This window comes from Pelodiscus sinensis, chromosome 22 (genome assembly GCF_052426305.1).
Source record: "Pelodiscus sinensis isolate ZL-2025 chromosome 22, ASM5242630v1, whole genome shotgun sequence".
Taxonomy (NCBI): domain Eukaryota; kingdom Metazoa; phylum Chordata; order Testudines; family Trionychidae; genus Pelodiscus; species Pelodiscus sinensis.
Window position 1 is genome coordinate 2,202,736 of NC_143073.1, and position 15,411 is coordinate 2,218,146.

Here is a 15,411-nt window from a genome sequence, read left to right on the forward strand (position 1 = left end):
CTGTGGGCTGGGGCAAGTTGCTGAGCAGGGTGTGGGGGTGGAAGTGGACTGGCGTCCCGCAGCTCCCCAGCCTGCGCCGGACCCCGGCAGCACCAGGCGTCTGGGGCTGGCTCGCTGGGCTGCCAGTGCCTTGGAACTCGGGAGCCGTGGCATGACACTTGGTGCCCCCGCCGCTGGCTCTGCCCTTTGACCCGCGGCCCCGCTGGGCTTGCGGTGGGGGCAGCGGGGCTGAGCCTGGCTGGGTTTCTCCCGGCAGGGAAGAAGCGGGAGTTCCGGTTCCATCCCATCAAAGAAGCCATTGTGGAGGAGCCGGTGGACATCACGCCTTTCCTGGACCAGCTGGACGAGTCCTTGAAGGACAAAGTCCTGTTGCTGCAGAAGGGCAGGTGGGCTTGGCCGGGGGCTGTCCTTCGGGGCTCTTCCCGAGTCGCTGTCTGGGATGCCGGGCCGGGTCTGGGCGCCGCGGAGGGCGTCCGCTCAGAACCAGGGCTCCTTACAGCCCCAGACTGGAGACCTTCCCAAATACGCCCCCACCAGCCACACCGCGCGCTGCAGCTGCCAGTCCGGCCAGCAGGAAGCCTCACGCGCAAAACGCCCCAGCTCTCCCTGTGCCACAAACAGCCCCGGGCCTGCACACCAGTGAGGGGTTAGAGAACCCATCTCGCCTACCCGAACGGGTCCCAAAGAACCAGCCCCAGATCCCAGTCCATGTACGCTCCGGATCGTCCCCACAGAGTGCGCTGGGCCAGTCCTCGAGCATCGCACATCTAAAGGTGTATTCAGCGGAGGAGAGGGAGGTTAAGCAGAGCACGGTCCCCTGCATGCACCCGTCGCCCTCGATGCAGGCTCGCCACAGGGCTGGTACAAACGGCCGGCTTAGGATGTGCACCAGACTCCTATGTCAGGAGGGGTCGGCGACCCCCCCCCCGGCTCTGTCCTCGCAAGGCCGCATCCGGGATCAGTAGTGAGATTGCAGACAAGATGGAACCCGCCTCATGGCACTTTATATCCCTCCCTGGTGTCTCCCACGCGGAGCGGGTCACGTGGCCCAGCGACCTGTCTCTGTTCCACATGGCAGCAGCCATTCTACCCTGGCCAGTTGGCAGGTTCCCAGATGCGTTGGCCTCCCCGGGGCCGTGCTAGCGAGCACAGCCGTTCACTGGCCATCCCTTCCTCACCACAGGCAGTCCAGGCCCGCTGCTGTGTCAGGCGGAGAACACTCACAGCAGGGAGCCTGTGTCCATAACTCCCCTCCTGACACCACGCCAGGACAGGAGTAGCGCACGATCAGTAGGACATGAGCTTCCACTTGACGCCTCCCAGGGCCCCCTTTGTACCACACACACACACACACACACCCCCCCCCTTGCGCGGGCACAGCAGTGATCTGGCTGCTCCCCTTAAAATCCAATCATGTGACTGATGCCCCCAGGGATTCTGGCCAGGGCCAGGACCCGGACCAGCTGTGCAGGGAGAGGCTCCCCACGCTCTCCTGTGGGGCTTGGGCCCCGAGGGAGCCAGGCAGCGCCAGCCGGGCTGGGTTTTCTTCTGGAGGCAGCACTGGCCCCGCCCACACATCCCCACGGGCGCTGGAACCCCAGGCGGGCGGCGAAAGGCTCCAGTCCACGGCCCTCTGGGGGGTGGGGGGCTGCTTTTCCCTGGTTGGCCACTCGGGGTCTGTGCTGGGGCTCCGCGCCCAGGCCCTCGGCCCCCCTCTGACTGCCGCGCCCTGGGCGTTGGGTCTGTCTCCAGCCGGCTGGCGCGGCTCTGTGCTTCCTGGAGCCTGACCCAGCACTGGTCTCGCTGGCGGCGTGCAGCGCCACCCCTGGGTGCCCTCCCGCACGGCTCCGCCCCCTGCCCGGCCCCCAAATGCACGGGTCCTGCGCAGAGCCGGCTGGCCCAGTGCCCCTGCCTCCCCGGTGACTCCTGTTTTTGTGCTGCAGCGACACGGAAGCCCAGTGTGAGGTCATGCAGGAAATCGTGGATCAAGTCCTGGAGGTAGCTCCCAAACACGACACGATGCTCCCGCCTCAGGCTGTGACGTGGGGGTGGGGGGTGGGCCTTGGGGACGCCGTCTGCTCCAAGCCTTGCGTTCCCCCTGGCCATGTGACTAAGCCAAGCCCTTTGGGGAGCGTGCCGCTCAGCGTGGGGTGCCGGGCTGGGGGTGGCTACCGCGCATGGGAGGTGAGGGCAGGCAGCCCGGTGCCCAGATGCCATGGTGATGGGCGCGCTGGCAGTGCCCGGACAGGTCCCACTAGCTAGCGCCAGTGCCCCTGGGCGCGGAGCCAAGGGGCATCCTGGCGCGTTCGCTTATCTCGAGTGTCCAAGTGACGGATCCCCTGCTTTGATGGCGCTGGGCTCAGGGCACATGTCAGGGTGAGAGCCCGGAGGAGCTCCCAAGGGGCCGCAGCTGCGCTCTGCCGGCCGGGGCTGGGGCTGGCCGCTTGCCCGGGACCCAGTACATCCCCAGTGGGGCAGATTGCCCTCAGCACGCCACCTGCGGGCCGCGCCTGTCCTGCTGCGCAAGGTCCCTCGTGCCGCTGCACGGCTCCGTCTGGCTGGGGGCGCAAGCAGCTGGACGTCCCAGCCACTAGTGCCTGGCAGAGACGTCTCGCTGTAACCAGCTCTGACAGCCGGCACCTGTCTCCGCCCCGGCGGCCCGATCCCGTCCCCGCAGCCAGGGCGCCCGCGCTGGGGGAAATCGGAGACGGGGCTTTGTCTCAGCCCTTCCTCTCTCCCCAGGACGACTTTGACTCGGAGCAGCTGTCCATCCTCGCCTCCTGCCTGCAGGAGCTCTTCAAGGCTCACTTCCGCGGGGAGGTCTTGCCGGAGGAGATCACGGAGGAGTATGTCTCCGGCTCGTCCTTCCCTGCTGGCGGCTGGGGTCTTCCCTCCGCAGCTTCCACAGGCCCCGGCTCGTGGAGCGGCGGGAACCCGGCTGGCCCCTGGCCCAGCACGCGGCGCCAGGGCGACAACGGGACCCTGTAGCCTGAGCCATACGTGGCAGCTAGCGCCATGCCACGGGCTCTGGGAGCCCACGTCTAAGTGCCCCCGTGGCCTGTCCTCATCTTGCCCCTGGTGGGAGGGAAGTGGCCACGAGCATCTCCCCTCTCTGCGGGGAGGGGGGGCTATCGCAGGGCTGCGTGTTGGCCCTGCCCCACGGGTGGTGCCGGCCGGCGGCTGACGCTGCGGTTCCCTCGCAGGTCTCTGGAGGAGTCGGTGGGGAAGCCGCTTTACCTGATATTTAGGTGAGTCTCTGGAGCTTGGCCTGACTCAGGGTCTCGTGTCGCCCGCGGCGCACTGAGCCCTGCGGCTGCTCGGGCCTAGCGGGGGTCCCCGGCGCAGGGCAGCGGCTGTGTGGCCCCTGCCGGCCCAAGGCCGGGCGCTGTTTGAAGTGATGGAGCCGGGTTCCTGGCTTGTGGAGCTGTGTCCCCATGGGGCGGGGGGAGCTTGCCGGACCCATCGTGTCTCCTCGGCCCATGGAGCTCGCTGAGAGCGGAGATCTCCCGCCCCTGCTCTGCACGCGCCCCCCCCCCCCCCCCCCGCCCAGGTTCCGGGCTGCCACCCTGCCCCGCTGCACCGCGCTCCTCTCACCCTCAACGCGCTCCCCCCAGGAACCTCTGCCAGATGCAGGAGGACAACAGCAGCTTCTCTCTGCTGCTGGATCTCCTGTCTGAGCTCTACCAGAAGCAGCCCAAGATTGGCTACCATCTCCTCTACTATCTGAGAGCCAGGTAGGGCGGGTCTGTCGTGGGCTGGGCTCTCGGCGGGGGGACTCCCCCAGCCAGGCGGCTCTAGGGGCTTCTTGCCTTTGCTGTGCTGGCTTGTCCGGGCCCTTCCTTCCTTCCCACCCCAGCTGCTGCTGAGCTGGGCTCCCCGGGAAGGCAGGAGTGGAGCTGGGCCCTTCCCCGGGCCGGCTCGCTCACTCCCCCTGCTGCCCCTCTGTAGCAAAGCAGCGGCCGGGAAGATGAACCTGTACGAGTCGTTCGCCCAGGCCACGCAGCTGGGGGACCTGCACACCTGCCTCATGATGGACATGAAGGCCTGCCAGGAGGACGACGTGCGGCTGCTCTGCTACCTCACCCCCTCCATATACACAGAGGTGAGAGCCCGGCCCGGCCCCAGGTTCTCCCGGTCGGCTCCGGTGCGCAAGGCACCCTGAGCTAGGCCCGCAGGTCCAGGCAGCCCGGACCATGCAGGGTAACTGCTCGGCCTGCTGCTTGGGTAGGAGCCCTGCAGGGAGCGAGTTCTCTCGTGGCCTGGCAGCGCCCGAGGCCCGTTGCAGGGCTCATGGGAACTCCTGCCCCACAGGGGCGGGCTGCTCTGCTGGCTGGCTGGGGGGGGACGGGAGGGCGAGCCTGGCTCCCCGGGGCCCGCGTCTAGGCCGGCTAGCTCCAGGCTCGGGCTCGGTTCCACAGTTCGTCCCTCCCCTCTGGGCGCCGCTCCCGGCAGAGTGTGCGAACGCGGGGCTAGAGTCCCCAGCGCGCTGCGCCCAGCCTGCCAGAGTCGGCACGACCCGGGTCACGGCTTGTCTGCTCCTGGCAGGAGCAAGCTGCCCACCTCCCCCCCCGGCTCAGGAAACGCGGCCAAGGGAGGGGGGGACAATGTGGGAAACCAGCCTCAGGGACTGGTCGCTCTGATCCCCCGGCGTCCCCCAGACCGGCCTCGGGGTGCTGAGCCGGGGGGGGGGGGGGGGATCTGAGCCAGGCACCTCGGCCCAGCGGCGGCCCCACGGAGCACGGCTGCCCTGGCCCGGCTGACAGGGCTTAGTGCGGAGAGCCCCCGGCACAAGGCTCTCCCCACTCCGCCCCTGCTGGCCGTCCCACGGCCTGGGGCGCCCCCTGCTGGGCGCAGGGCCCCCCTCAGGCAGCCTTCTCCCGGGATGGGGGGGGGGGGGTCTTCCAGCCTTGGCCAGGCCCAGCGGTTCCTGCGACCTGGTCTGTGCACGAGGGACGTCCAGAGCAGCTGGCTCCCGGGCCCAGACGTGGGCAGCGGCTTCCTTCCTGGGAGGCTGAGTCTGTCCATGGCTCCCTCGGCCTCCTCCCTGAGCCGGGCTCTGCTGGCGACTCTTTCAGTTCCCGGACGAGACCCTGCGGAGCGGGGAGCTGCTGAACATGATCGTCGCCGTCATCGACTCGGCCCAGGTAGGAGCGGGGAGCGAGCGCCTGCCCCGTCCCAGCGGCACCCAGCAGCAGCCGTGCCCGGAGCCGTGGCAGGGCGGGCGGAGCCCTGGGCCGCAGCGCCGGTCAATGGCAGACACATCCATGCAGGGCCTGTCCAGCTGGCTGCAGGCAGGAGGCGGGGGGGCGTGGGCAGGGATTTGCTCTGATCCCGGCTGAGCTGCGGCGGGGGGGCGCGGGGGCAGCAAAGGCTGCAGCAGAGCAAACCCCTCCCCTGAGAGAGGGGCCGAGCGCGACCCTGGCAGTCTCGGCCCCGCCTGGCTGGCAGATGCTGCGAGAGCTGGGGGCACGGCGGACACCGGGGTGCATCTGCTCCCGGGGGTGCCACAGCCTCGGGTCAGGCCGGTGATCTGCTGCGGCCCGGCTGTCCCTCCTTCCCGCTCCCCCCGGCAGGAGCGCAGGCTGCGGGGGGGCTTGCCCCGGAGACGGCTCCCCCCGGCCCTGCGCCGCAGGGGCAGCCCGTTGGGCTGGGGTGTGGGGCCGGGCCCTGCTCGCTCTCGGCCTGCCAGGCCGTCCATACTGCAGCCCTGCGTGGCGATCGCCTGGAAGGACCCTCTCCCAGCCCCAGCGCTTAGGAGCTGCCATGACAGCAGCTCAGGGGAACCCAGAAATAGCGGCGGGGCCCAGCGCCGAATTCTCCCGGCGGGGGCGTCTGGAGCAGGCGCTGCCGAGAGCCTCGTGGGCTGCATGTCCGACGGCTCGGCAGGCCGCTCGATGCTAACGGGCACAGGCAGGGCCAGAGTCCGGGTGCCCGCCTGTGGCTCGGGACTCCCTCCGTTTTCCCAGCGCACGGCGGCGCCTTTCCTCTCCCACTCGCCGCCTCTGCTTGCCACGCTCCCCGGCTGGCCCTGCCTGCTGCCGGTGAGGGGCAGGGACCTGGCTCCCCTACAGCTGGCAGCCCTGAGCCAGCCTCTGCTGCCGGGATCCAGCCGAGGTGGGCTGCTCTTGGCTCTCCCGGGAGGCCGCAGGGGCCAGTGTGTCGGCGCCGGCTCGCGTGGCCGTGGGCGGAGGAGCCGGTGGAGAGGACAGCGGGGGAGGGGGACACAGCAGAACTTTGAGGGGGGCGGCTGGGTGCAGACGCTGTTGGGAGCACCGGATTGGCCCCAGCCAGCTTGCAGGTCGCTCCAGCACAGGCAGGGTGAGGCTCAGGGTTCCTTCCCCAGGACACGGGGTACTCCGCCCGCACTGGGAAGTGTGCCACGCCGCAGGCCCAGCGTGGCCGGCCCTCTCCAGGGGGGCAGGGGCAGCCGGAGACGGGCAGGCGTTGGCACCCCACCAGCCCTTCTCCGGAGCAGAGCAGCAGCCTTTGCTTCAGTCCCACCAGGCCCTGCGCGGCAGGGTAGCGCTAGCCCCGGCTCCCGCTGCCCCTTCCCTTCGCAGGGAGGCAGGCAGGCGTTGGCACCCCACCAGCCCTTCTCCGGAGCAGGGCAGCGGGAGGCGGGCGCAGGCTGCCAGAGGGGCCAGGGCGCAGCTGGCCCCCTGCGAGTGGCACCGTTCCAGCTGGGTTCTGCCTGCATGGCGCTCCCTCCGGCAGCCGAATCCGAGAGTCCCCGTGGTGACGCGGGACTCCTGCCCTGCGGGGCCAGCCCTGGACGGGGGACCCATGTGATTGCTGCTGTGCCTGGGCTCCCGCCGGCCTGTGGGGCGTGCTGCCTGACACCGGGACGCTCCCTGGGGCCCTCGGCCGGCGGCATCTCCGGGAGCCGCCTCGCAGGGCTCTGAGCCACAAGCCCCTGCCCCAGGCTGCTGGAGCCCTGCTGGCACTGGGGGCCGCTCGTGTGCGCCGCACGGGCCGTGCTGGGGAAACCCCCCCATCCTGGGCCTGCCTGTGCTTACGGCTCTGCCCTGCTTCCAGCTGCAGGAGCTGGTGTGTCACGTCATGATGGGGAACCTGGTGATGTTCCGAAAAGACTCAGTGCTCAACATCCTGAGTGAGTAGGTCCCCCCTCGGGCAGGGGGCTGTATGGGGTGGACGTGGGGCGCATACGGGAGGGGGGCTCGTACGGGGCGGGCGTGGGGCGCATACGGGAGGGGGGCTCGTACGGGGCGGGCGTGGGGCGCATACGGGAGGGGGGCTCGTACGGGGCGGGCGTGGGGCGCATACGGGAGGGGGGCTCGTACGGGGCGGGCGTGGGGCGCATACGGGAGGGGGGCTCGTACGGGGCGGGCGTGAGGCGCATACGGGAGGGGGGCTCGTACGGGGCGGGCGTGAGGCGCATACGGGAGGGGGGCTCGTACGGGGCGGGCGTGAGGCGCATACGGGAGGGGGGCTCGTACGGGGCGGGCGTGGCCATACGGGAGGGGGGCTCGTACGGGGCGGGCGTGGCCATACGGGAGGGGGGCTCGTACGGGGCGGGCGTGGGGCGCATACGGGAGGAGGGCTCGTACGGGGCGGGCGTGGCCATACGGGAGGGGGGCTCGTATGGGGCGGGCGTGGGGCGCATACGGGAGGAGGGCTCGTACGGGGCGGGCGTGGCCATACGGGAGGGGGGCTCGTATGGGGCGGGCGTGGGGCGCATACGGGAGGAGGGCTCGTACGGGGCGGGCGTGGCCATACGGGAGGGGGGCTCGTATGGGGCGGGCGTGGGGCGCATACGGGAGGGGGGCTCGTACGGGGCGGGCGTGGGGCGCATACGGGAGGAGGGCTCGTACGGGGCGGGCGTGGCCATACGGGAGGGGGGCTCGTATGGGGCGGGCGTGGGGCGCATACGGGAGGAGGGCTCGTACGGGGCGGGCGTGGCCATACGGGAGGGGGGCTCGTATGGGGCGGGCGTGGGGCGCATACGGGAGGAGGGCTCGTACGGGGCGGGCGTGGCCATACGGGAGGGGGGCTCGTATGGGGCGGGCGTGGGGCGCATACGGGAGGAGGGCTCGTACGGGGCGGGCGTGGCCATACGGGAGGGGGGCACGGACCTGTAGGAGTGGCTGTGACGGGCGTTGAATGAACCTAGGGCGGGGGAGGCGATCACCCCTCCAAGGTCCCAGCCCCTCCATCACGGGCAGGCTGTGCCAGTCGCTACATGGCTGTGTGGGCGGGGCCACGCTTGCCAGTTTGGGCAGGCAATGCCTGCTCCCCAAGCCCCCAGTGGCTGTGAGCATGTGGGGTAACCGGGGGGCCAGGCCTGGAGGTGCAGCCTGTGGCGGACTCTGGCCTCTTCTCCCTGCAGCGTTACACTCTGGGCTGGCAAAACCCCCCTCCCATCCCTGGGGATGCCAGTGCCGACTCTCTCTGCTGGGGCTGCCAGGCTGTAGAGGTGCTGGCCAGGGCTCGCTCCTAGTGCCACAGGCAGCGCGGTTCATTGCGAGACGTAGGCACCAGCCTTTGCTCCACTTTGCTGGCCGGGCAGACACGGACCCTGCCAGCGTCCCTTTAAGTCTTGCCGTGCGAGGGCGGAGTGAGCTTGGTCTTGTGCACCAGTAGTGAGGTCACGTGCGCCAGCTCGACACGTGGCACCGCCCACAACTGACTCACGTTACCGAAGAGAGAATCCCCAAACGAGGGAGAATCAGCAAGGTGCACGATGTGAGATCAATAAATAACTCACACGACAGGGTTTTCAGTAACCAAAATCTATGGCGGCGTCAGCCTGCGCGGGTAAAGGCCCCTCCTCGCACGAGCCGATAGACGCGGGGCTGGTATTCCCTCTGCAGCTCACTAATTGAACAGCCCAGTTACTTCCTGAATTCCTGTCGGTTAGGCGACTGTTCGGCAGCCAGCGTGGGGGGCCGGGTGGGAGCTGGTCTGTGAGGGGAGCCCGTCTAAGGACCAGCTGCCGGATACAGAGGCAGCAGTGAGGGGTGACAGCAGCGCATTGGGGGTGGTGTCTGAGCCCTGGGACCTGGCGCAAGCCAGGGCTGGGCTGAGCTGAGCTGCCTGCCCTCCTGGCAGCAGGGTAGGCCCCAGATTGAGCCGGGCCAGCCTGGCAGGGGAGGGAAATGTGTGTGGCCTGTAGCATTAACCTCTAAGCTTCTGCTTCTCGTTAATCGACTCCCCCGTTGCGTCCCTGCGCAGAGGAAGGGGCTTTGCCCACGAAGCTGCCGATTCCATAGACTTTGCTGTGCCAGCTCCGGCTGCCCTGCCGCTCCCCTGCAGGAGAGGGGCTGCCAATCGCGCTCGCATTTGCGTATCTGCCCATTCTTTTTGCGGAAGGGGTTTTGCCGAGGATACGCCCCGTCACGTGGAAACCCATCCCGAGATCCCGGTGTGACAGCGTGTCGGGGAGCCCCGACCTGCACCCCCGTCTGTAGCCCCATGGGGCTCCGCCAGCCAGTAGAGGAGAGAGGGCGTGTTGCTTCTCCGAGAGACAGCCCGGCACGGGCTCAGTGTGGACACAGGAGTCGGGGCAGACGGCCTCAGACCTCTTGGGGGCAGGGGACACAGGCCCTGACACCCCCACCCCCGTGTTCAGCTTCCTCTGTTCTCTTCATCTTTGCCCAGCCGACGGCCCCTTCTCCCAGCCACGGGTCACTCCCCCCTGCCCCCCCAGTAGCCACACCCCTTCCTTTGTTCCAGCTCCTTCCCCTGGCCAGGTGAGACGTGGCTGGGCCACGGGCCACGGGCCACGGGCCCGCCCTCAGGGAGCATCCCCCGCCGGGCACTGCAGACACACAGAGTCTCTGCAGAGCAGCACAGGCCAGTAGGGGGCAGCCACAGCCCAACAAGGCAACCAGTGACTGCAAACCAGAGGGGGCCCAGGGCGCCCCCCCCCCCCCCCGGTCACACCCTTATTCCTCAAAAATGGAGGGTTCCAGGGGCTTGTGAAAGAGGCTTTCCTGACACTGGCCCTGTCTACACGCCAATAAAAAGCCCCAAACCTCCTCCGGAAGAAGATGTGCAAATGCGAGCGGGATTTGCATAGCCTCTTCCGCAAAAACCCAGCAGTGCAGCCGTAGCCTTAGGCTGGGTCTAGACTGCACCATTCCTCCAGGAAACACGCACGTTGCAGCCCGCCACTTGCGTATCTTCCCGCTTCTTTTCTCGGACGAGGCTTTTCCGACAATTGGCTCGTCTACACTGGGCCACATGTCGGGGAAACCGTTTTTCAGAACATCCCTCCTTCCGCGTCAAACGAGGCTTACAGGGATGCCGAAAAAACGCATCTGCTCTTGGGGAGAGCAGACACGTTCCTTGGACACAGCAGAGTTTGCCGTAGACGTATCCTCAGGTGCCACTGGACCGCTGCTTGTTTCTGAAGCTCCAGACTGACGCGGCGGCCCTCCTGAGAGCGAGGAGGAGTTTGTCGTGGCACGAACATTGGGCACAATTAGGAACCAAAGGAAACCCGCAATGATCCCCATTGCTTACTTCATCAAAGGCTGGTTAGAAACCCAGCTGACCCCGTTTCCATTCAGCGTGGGGCTCTGGCCAGGAAGAGCAGACAAAGGAGCTGGCTAGGGGCCTGTGAGGAAGGCTCTGCTCTCCCCCCCATGACACGGCTGTGTCTGCACATTGCTGGGGAGGAGTGGAAAGGTTCCTTTTGCCACTTCACAACTGTGCCCTGACCTTTAGAAAGAGTCACCGGCGAATCGCGCACGCAGCAGGGATCGTGAGCAGCAGGGAGGTTTCTTTCCACGCTGCAGTTTTCCTAGGGAAGGATTTTCCTGCTGTGACAGGCCAGGCCGGGTCTGGGCACCGCTGAGGGCGTCTGCTCAGGGCGAATTGCTCAAAACCAGGGCTCCTTACAGCCCTCGACTGGAGACCTTCCCAAATCGGCCACATGTGTCACACCGAGCGCTGCAGCTGCCAAACCAGCCAGCAGGAAGCCTCACGAGCAAAACCCCTCGACACCCCAGCTCTCCCTGTGCCCCAATCAGCCCCAGGCCTGCACATCAGTGAGGGGTTCTAGAACCCGATCTCACCTCCCCCAAACAGGTCCCCCGGTCCCAAGGAACCAGCCACAGATCCCCGGCTGTTTACACTCTGGATCTTACCCACAAGATCGCGCTGGGCCAATCCTTTAGCATCGAACATCTAAAGGTTTATTAATAAAAGAAGGAAAAGGAGGCGAGTGAGGTTGAGGAGAATACGGTACATGCACCAATCCCCCAGTTCTCGCTGCAGGCTCTCAGCAGAGCTGGTACAAACGGCCGGCTTAGGAGTCTCTGGTGCACGTCCCATGTCAGGAGGGGTCGGCGACCCCCCCCCCCCCCCCCCCCCCCCCCCGGGCTCTGTCCCTCGCAAGGCCGCATCCGGGATCAGGAGCAGAATTGAAGACAAAATGGAACCCGCCTCATGGCACTTTATATCTGTTCCTGGTTTCCCAAGTCCGAGTGGGTCACGTGGCCCAGTGACCTGCCCCTGTGTCCCATGGCAGCAGCCATGATATTGGCTGGGTTGCAGGTCTCCAGAGCATCCCTCAGGTGTGTTGGGCACCCTGAGAGCCATTGTCCCTGGAGCCTGGCCAGTAGCATAGTCGTGGGCTGAACAGTTGCTCTTTACGGCAGGCAGAGAGCATTCCCAGCACCAGCCCAAAGCCCATGCCCATAACTCCCCCTCCTGACACCGCACAGTCAGTAGAGAACAACCTCCCGTGGCCCCCTTCATGCCCACTTTGGAGCAACCGTCCCCCCGCGGGCGCAGCAGTGACCTGGCTGCTCCCCTTAAAATCCAGTGACGTGACACCTGCCAGTCTCTGCGGGCTTCCCAGGCCGGGTTTCTGTGTGTGCTGGAGCAAGAGCCGGCGCCGCACGTCGAAGTCCGGGGCCTTCTCCTGCGCGGCTGCCCCACGCTGCTCGGCCTTTGCACCTTCGCTTAGCTCAGCCGTGCACTCACGGGACGCGTCGGGGGAACCCACAGCCCAACCATCCAGCGAGCCTTTGCACCTTCGCTTAGCTCAGCCGTGCACTCACGGGACGCGTCGGGGGAACCCACAGCCCAACCATCCAGCGAGCTGAAAGCCCCTCGGCTTCCCCTCCTGCCATTCTCCTTTTAGTTCCTGGGCAGCGGCAGAGGCAAGCAGCTCTGGCTCCAAAGGGGCCCCAGGCAAAGTCCATCCCATCCCGGGGCAGCGGCTCCAAGGCCCTGGCGGGATCACGCAGTGACTGGAGGAGGGAAAGTCTGGAGTTAGCAGCTGAAGGAGGGGAAGGCGGGAGCAGTGGAACAGGGTTACGCCCGCCACGCGCCAATCAGAGGAGGGGGGAGCGCGGCGGCCTCGAATTCCTTGTATGCAGCTGCGCAGGCGCACACCTTAGAGGGAACCAGGGCCCCCCCCAGACCAGCCCTCCCTGCAGCGTGCGCCTCAGCCACGTCGCTGGCCTGCAGCACTAGACCCTGCAGTTTGGGGGGCTCGGGGCGGGAGTTGAGGTCCAGGAGGGGCTGGGCAGGAGAGGCTGGGGGTGGGAGTTGGGGTGCGGGAGGAGCTCCCCGGACTAGCTGCGCGTTGGGGGGAACAGGGCTCCCCGCGGCCCTGCCCGAGTCCCTGCGGCAGCTGGAGCCGTTCCCGGCCTGACGGGCACTTTGCCCCCCGCTAGTTCAGAGCCTGGACTGGGAGACGTTCGAGCAGTACTGCACCTGGCAGCTCTTCCTGGCTCACAACATCCCGCTGGAGACCATCATCCCCATCCTGCAGCACCTCAAGTACAAAGGTGGGCGCCCCTCCCCCCGTCCCGCAGTGCCTGGGCACCCCTCCTCCGCCCGGCCACGTGTGGGCAGAGGAGCACGCGGTGCCAAGGACTCTGCACGAGGCTCCGCTTTACGCGGGCGCGGTGTGCCGGGCGCCCGTGGCCCTGTCCCAGGCTCCCTGGCAGACGGCGGGAGGAGTCCCGGGGGCAGTTGGTAGGCGCTGTGGGTCCCTCGGCTCAGGTTCGCTCCCTGCGGGTCCCCGCGGCTAGGAGCAAACGAGCCCCCTTGGTTTCCTTTGCAGAGCACCCGGAAGCGCTCTCCTGTTTGCTGCTGCAGCTGCGGCGAGAGAAGTACGTATGTGGGGGGCTGGGAGCGGGCCAGGTTCCCCCAGCGAGGGGCGAGCTGGGCCGGGTTCCCCCATCGCGGGGGGCACTGGGTGCAGGCCAGGTTCCCCCAGTGGGGGGCGCACCAGGCCGGGGTTCCCCAAGGCGAGCTGGGCCGGGTTCCCCCATCGCAGGGGGCACTGGGAGCAGGCCAGGTTCCCCCAGTGGGGGGCGCACCAGGCCGGGGTTCCCCAAGGCGAGCTGGGCAGGGCCAGGCGCTGCGGAGCCCCGTCGGCAGCCAGGGGGACCTCTGCGTGGGAACCCTGGGGCCGTGGCCCATGCGCAGTTGGCTGCCGGATCAGGGCCTGTGGCAGGGGCTGAGTCCTGCCCGGCTGTTGGCTCGGAGGTTCCCGTGTCCCGGCTGGGTGGACGCGGGGGGGGGGGGGGGGGCTCGGAGAAGCGCTGCTGCACGTGGAAAGGACGTGTCCCCCGCCCCACTGGCCAGCCCCTCCTGCGGGTCCCCGGGCTGAGCAGCACCCCTCTGGTCACGGGGCGCCCCCCCGTGGAAGTGCAGTGCCCGGGTCCTGGGCAGGGTTTGAAGGCCAGGTGGTGTCAGGCTGGGCAGGGCGTGCGGCCGTGTCTAGGCGGGGAGGGGGAGGGGGAAGGGGAGGCTAGGCCCCGGGCCCTCCCTCCCGGAATCTCTCCTCCGTCCCCGTCTCTGGCTGCTCGGACCCGGCACTTCAGGCTGATCTCTGCCTGGGGGCTGCAGAAGCGCCCGGCCTCATGTCTGGCACCTCTAAGCCCCAAGCCCATTGCCCCGCCAGCACCTCTGCAGTGGGGATTCTGCCCATTTGCAGAGGGGAAACTGAGGCCCAGGAAGGGGCAGAGACTTTGGCACAGCCAGGATTGGAACCCGCGAGTCCTGGGTCCCTCGCGGCTCCCAGCAGCTGCGGGAATGCTTGGGATCCCGGGCAGGACGGGCCCAGGGCTGGTCCCTCCGGGGCGAGGGGGAGTCCTGCCCCCGGCAGTGTGTGGCGCTCCACTGACGGGCCGAGCCCCCCCCTCCCCAGGCCCAGCGAGGAGATGGTGAAGATGGTGCTGAGCCGGCCGTGCCACACGGACGACCAGTTCACCACCAGCATCCTGCGGCACTGGTGCATCAAGCACGACGACCTGCTGGCCGAGCACATCAAGTCCCTGCTGATCAAGAACAACAGCCTGCCGCGGAAGCGCCAGAGGTGAGGGGGGGGCGTACCCCTCCCACAGCGGCCTGCTCAGGGCGCCGGAGAGAGCCCGGGCCGGCTGGGAGGCCTTCGCGCCGCTGTTCTATTGGCAGCGCGCCCGCGGGCCCCAGGGGGTGGCGGCTGCGCTCCCCCGGGCCCCAGGGGGTGGCGGCTGCGCTCCGGGGCTGCTGGGATCCCTTCTCCCAGGCCTGCTCTGCCGTCGGTGCGCGTGGCCCTGCCCCTTGAGACGCCCCCACACCCACCCCTGGGGGCCGGTGCCCCGACCCTGCCCGCGGCCGCAGCCCGACGTGACCCCGCCGGCCAGTGGAGTAGAAGGGTCACGGCCTCTCCAGGAGCGATGCCGACACCGGAGCCAGGGCAGAGCCCAGTCCTCTTGGGGGAGGGGTCACAGGCCCCCGACCCCCCCCGGCCTGGACTTAGCCTGCTCTCCTCCGCTTCCCCCAGCCTGCCCTGCCCCCAGCCAGGTGGCGTCTCCCCCCCTTGTTCCCTGCCCAGGCTGGGCCGAGGTGCCTGGGCCAATCCACACGTGGGTGAGTCCGTGGGAATCCCACAGCGCAGCCAGGTGGGGGCACCGGGTCACAGAGCAGACCCCCCCACGTCACACCCCTGCGTCTGGCTCCTTCCTGGAGACGTGACGTGGCCCGAGCCCTGCTTGCCCCCCACGGCCACCTGAGGAGCGGTTCCCTTGGCAAGCGCCAGCTCCATCCGCCGGGGGCTGTTTCCCTCGTTAATTAGCACGCGAGCGGGGAACACCAGGCTCTTTCATCAGTGGCTCTGGCCCGGTGAGCGGGCCCTCGTAATCCCTGCTAACGAGCTGGGCACGGCGAGGACACGGCGTTCCCCAGCCCGGAGCGGGGGTCAGGCCAGGATGCCGGGCCCGCTCGCCAGCGCCAGGAGGGCCCGAGTGAGCCACAGCTGCTGGCCTGGCGTGGCCCAGAGAGCGGGGGCGGCTGCGTGAGCCAGCGCGGGGCCCACGAGGGGGTGTGCGGGGCCGTGCTCTGCCAGAGCCCAGCCCGCGTGGCAAGGGCCCGTCGGCTGCCCAGCAAGGGGGGGGTCTTGACGCTGCACCTGAGCGCGGAGCCCCAGCAGGGCTAACGGCGCCT

General features: G+C 68.5%; 1 protein-coding gene across 3 annotated transcripts in view; it reads left to right on the forward strand.

Moving 5' to 3' along the window:
* INTS3 (integrator complex subunit 3) overlaps positions 1–15,411 on the forward strand; it is a 53,616-nt gene that overhangs the window by 35,760 nt on the left and 2,445 nt on the right. For 2 of the 3 annotated variants that reach the window (XM_089772685.1, XM_075907783.2), the window contains exons 16-26: positions 257–386; positions 1,944–1,998; positions 2,743–2,846; positions 3,204–3,248; positions 3,615–3,734; positions 3,949–4,102; positions 5,076–5,144; positions 7,036–7,111; positions 12,651–12,764; positions 13,043–13,091; positions 14,135–14,302. In XM_089772685.1, coding sequence (XP_089628811.1) covers positions 257–386; positions 1,944–1,998; positions 2,743–2,846; positions 3,204–3,248; positions 3,615–3,734; positions 3,949–4,102; positions 5,076–5,144; positions 7,036–7,111; positions 12,651–12,764; positions 13,043–13,091; positions 14,135–14,302 — 1,084 coding nt within the window. The remainder of the gene's footprint in view (positions 1–256; positions 387–1,943; positions 1,999–2,742; positions 2,847–3,203; positions 3,249–3,614; positions 3,735–3,948; positions 4,103–5,075; positions 5,145–7,035; positions 7,112–12,650; positions 12,765–13,042; positions 13,092–14,134; positions 14,303–15,411) is intronic. The other variant, XM_089772686.1, reaches the window with a different exon arrangement.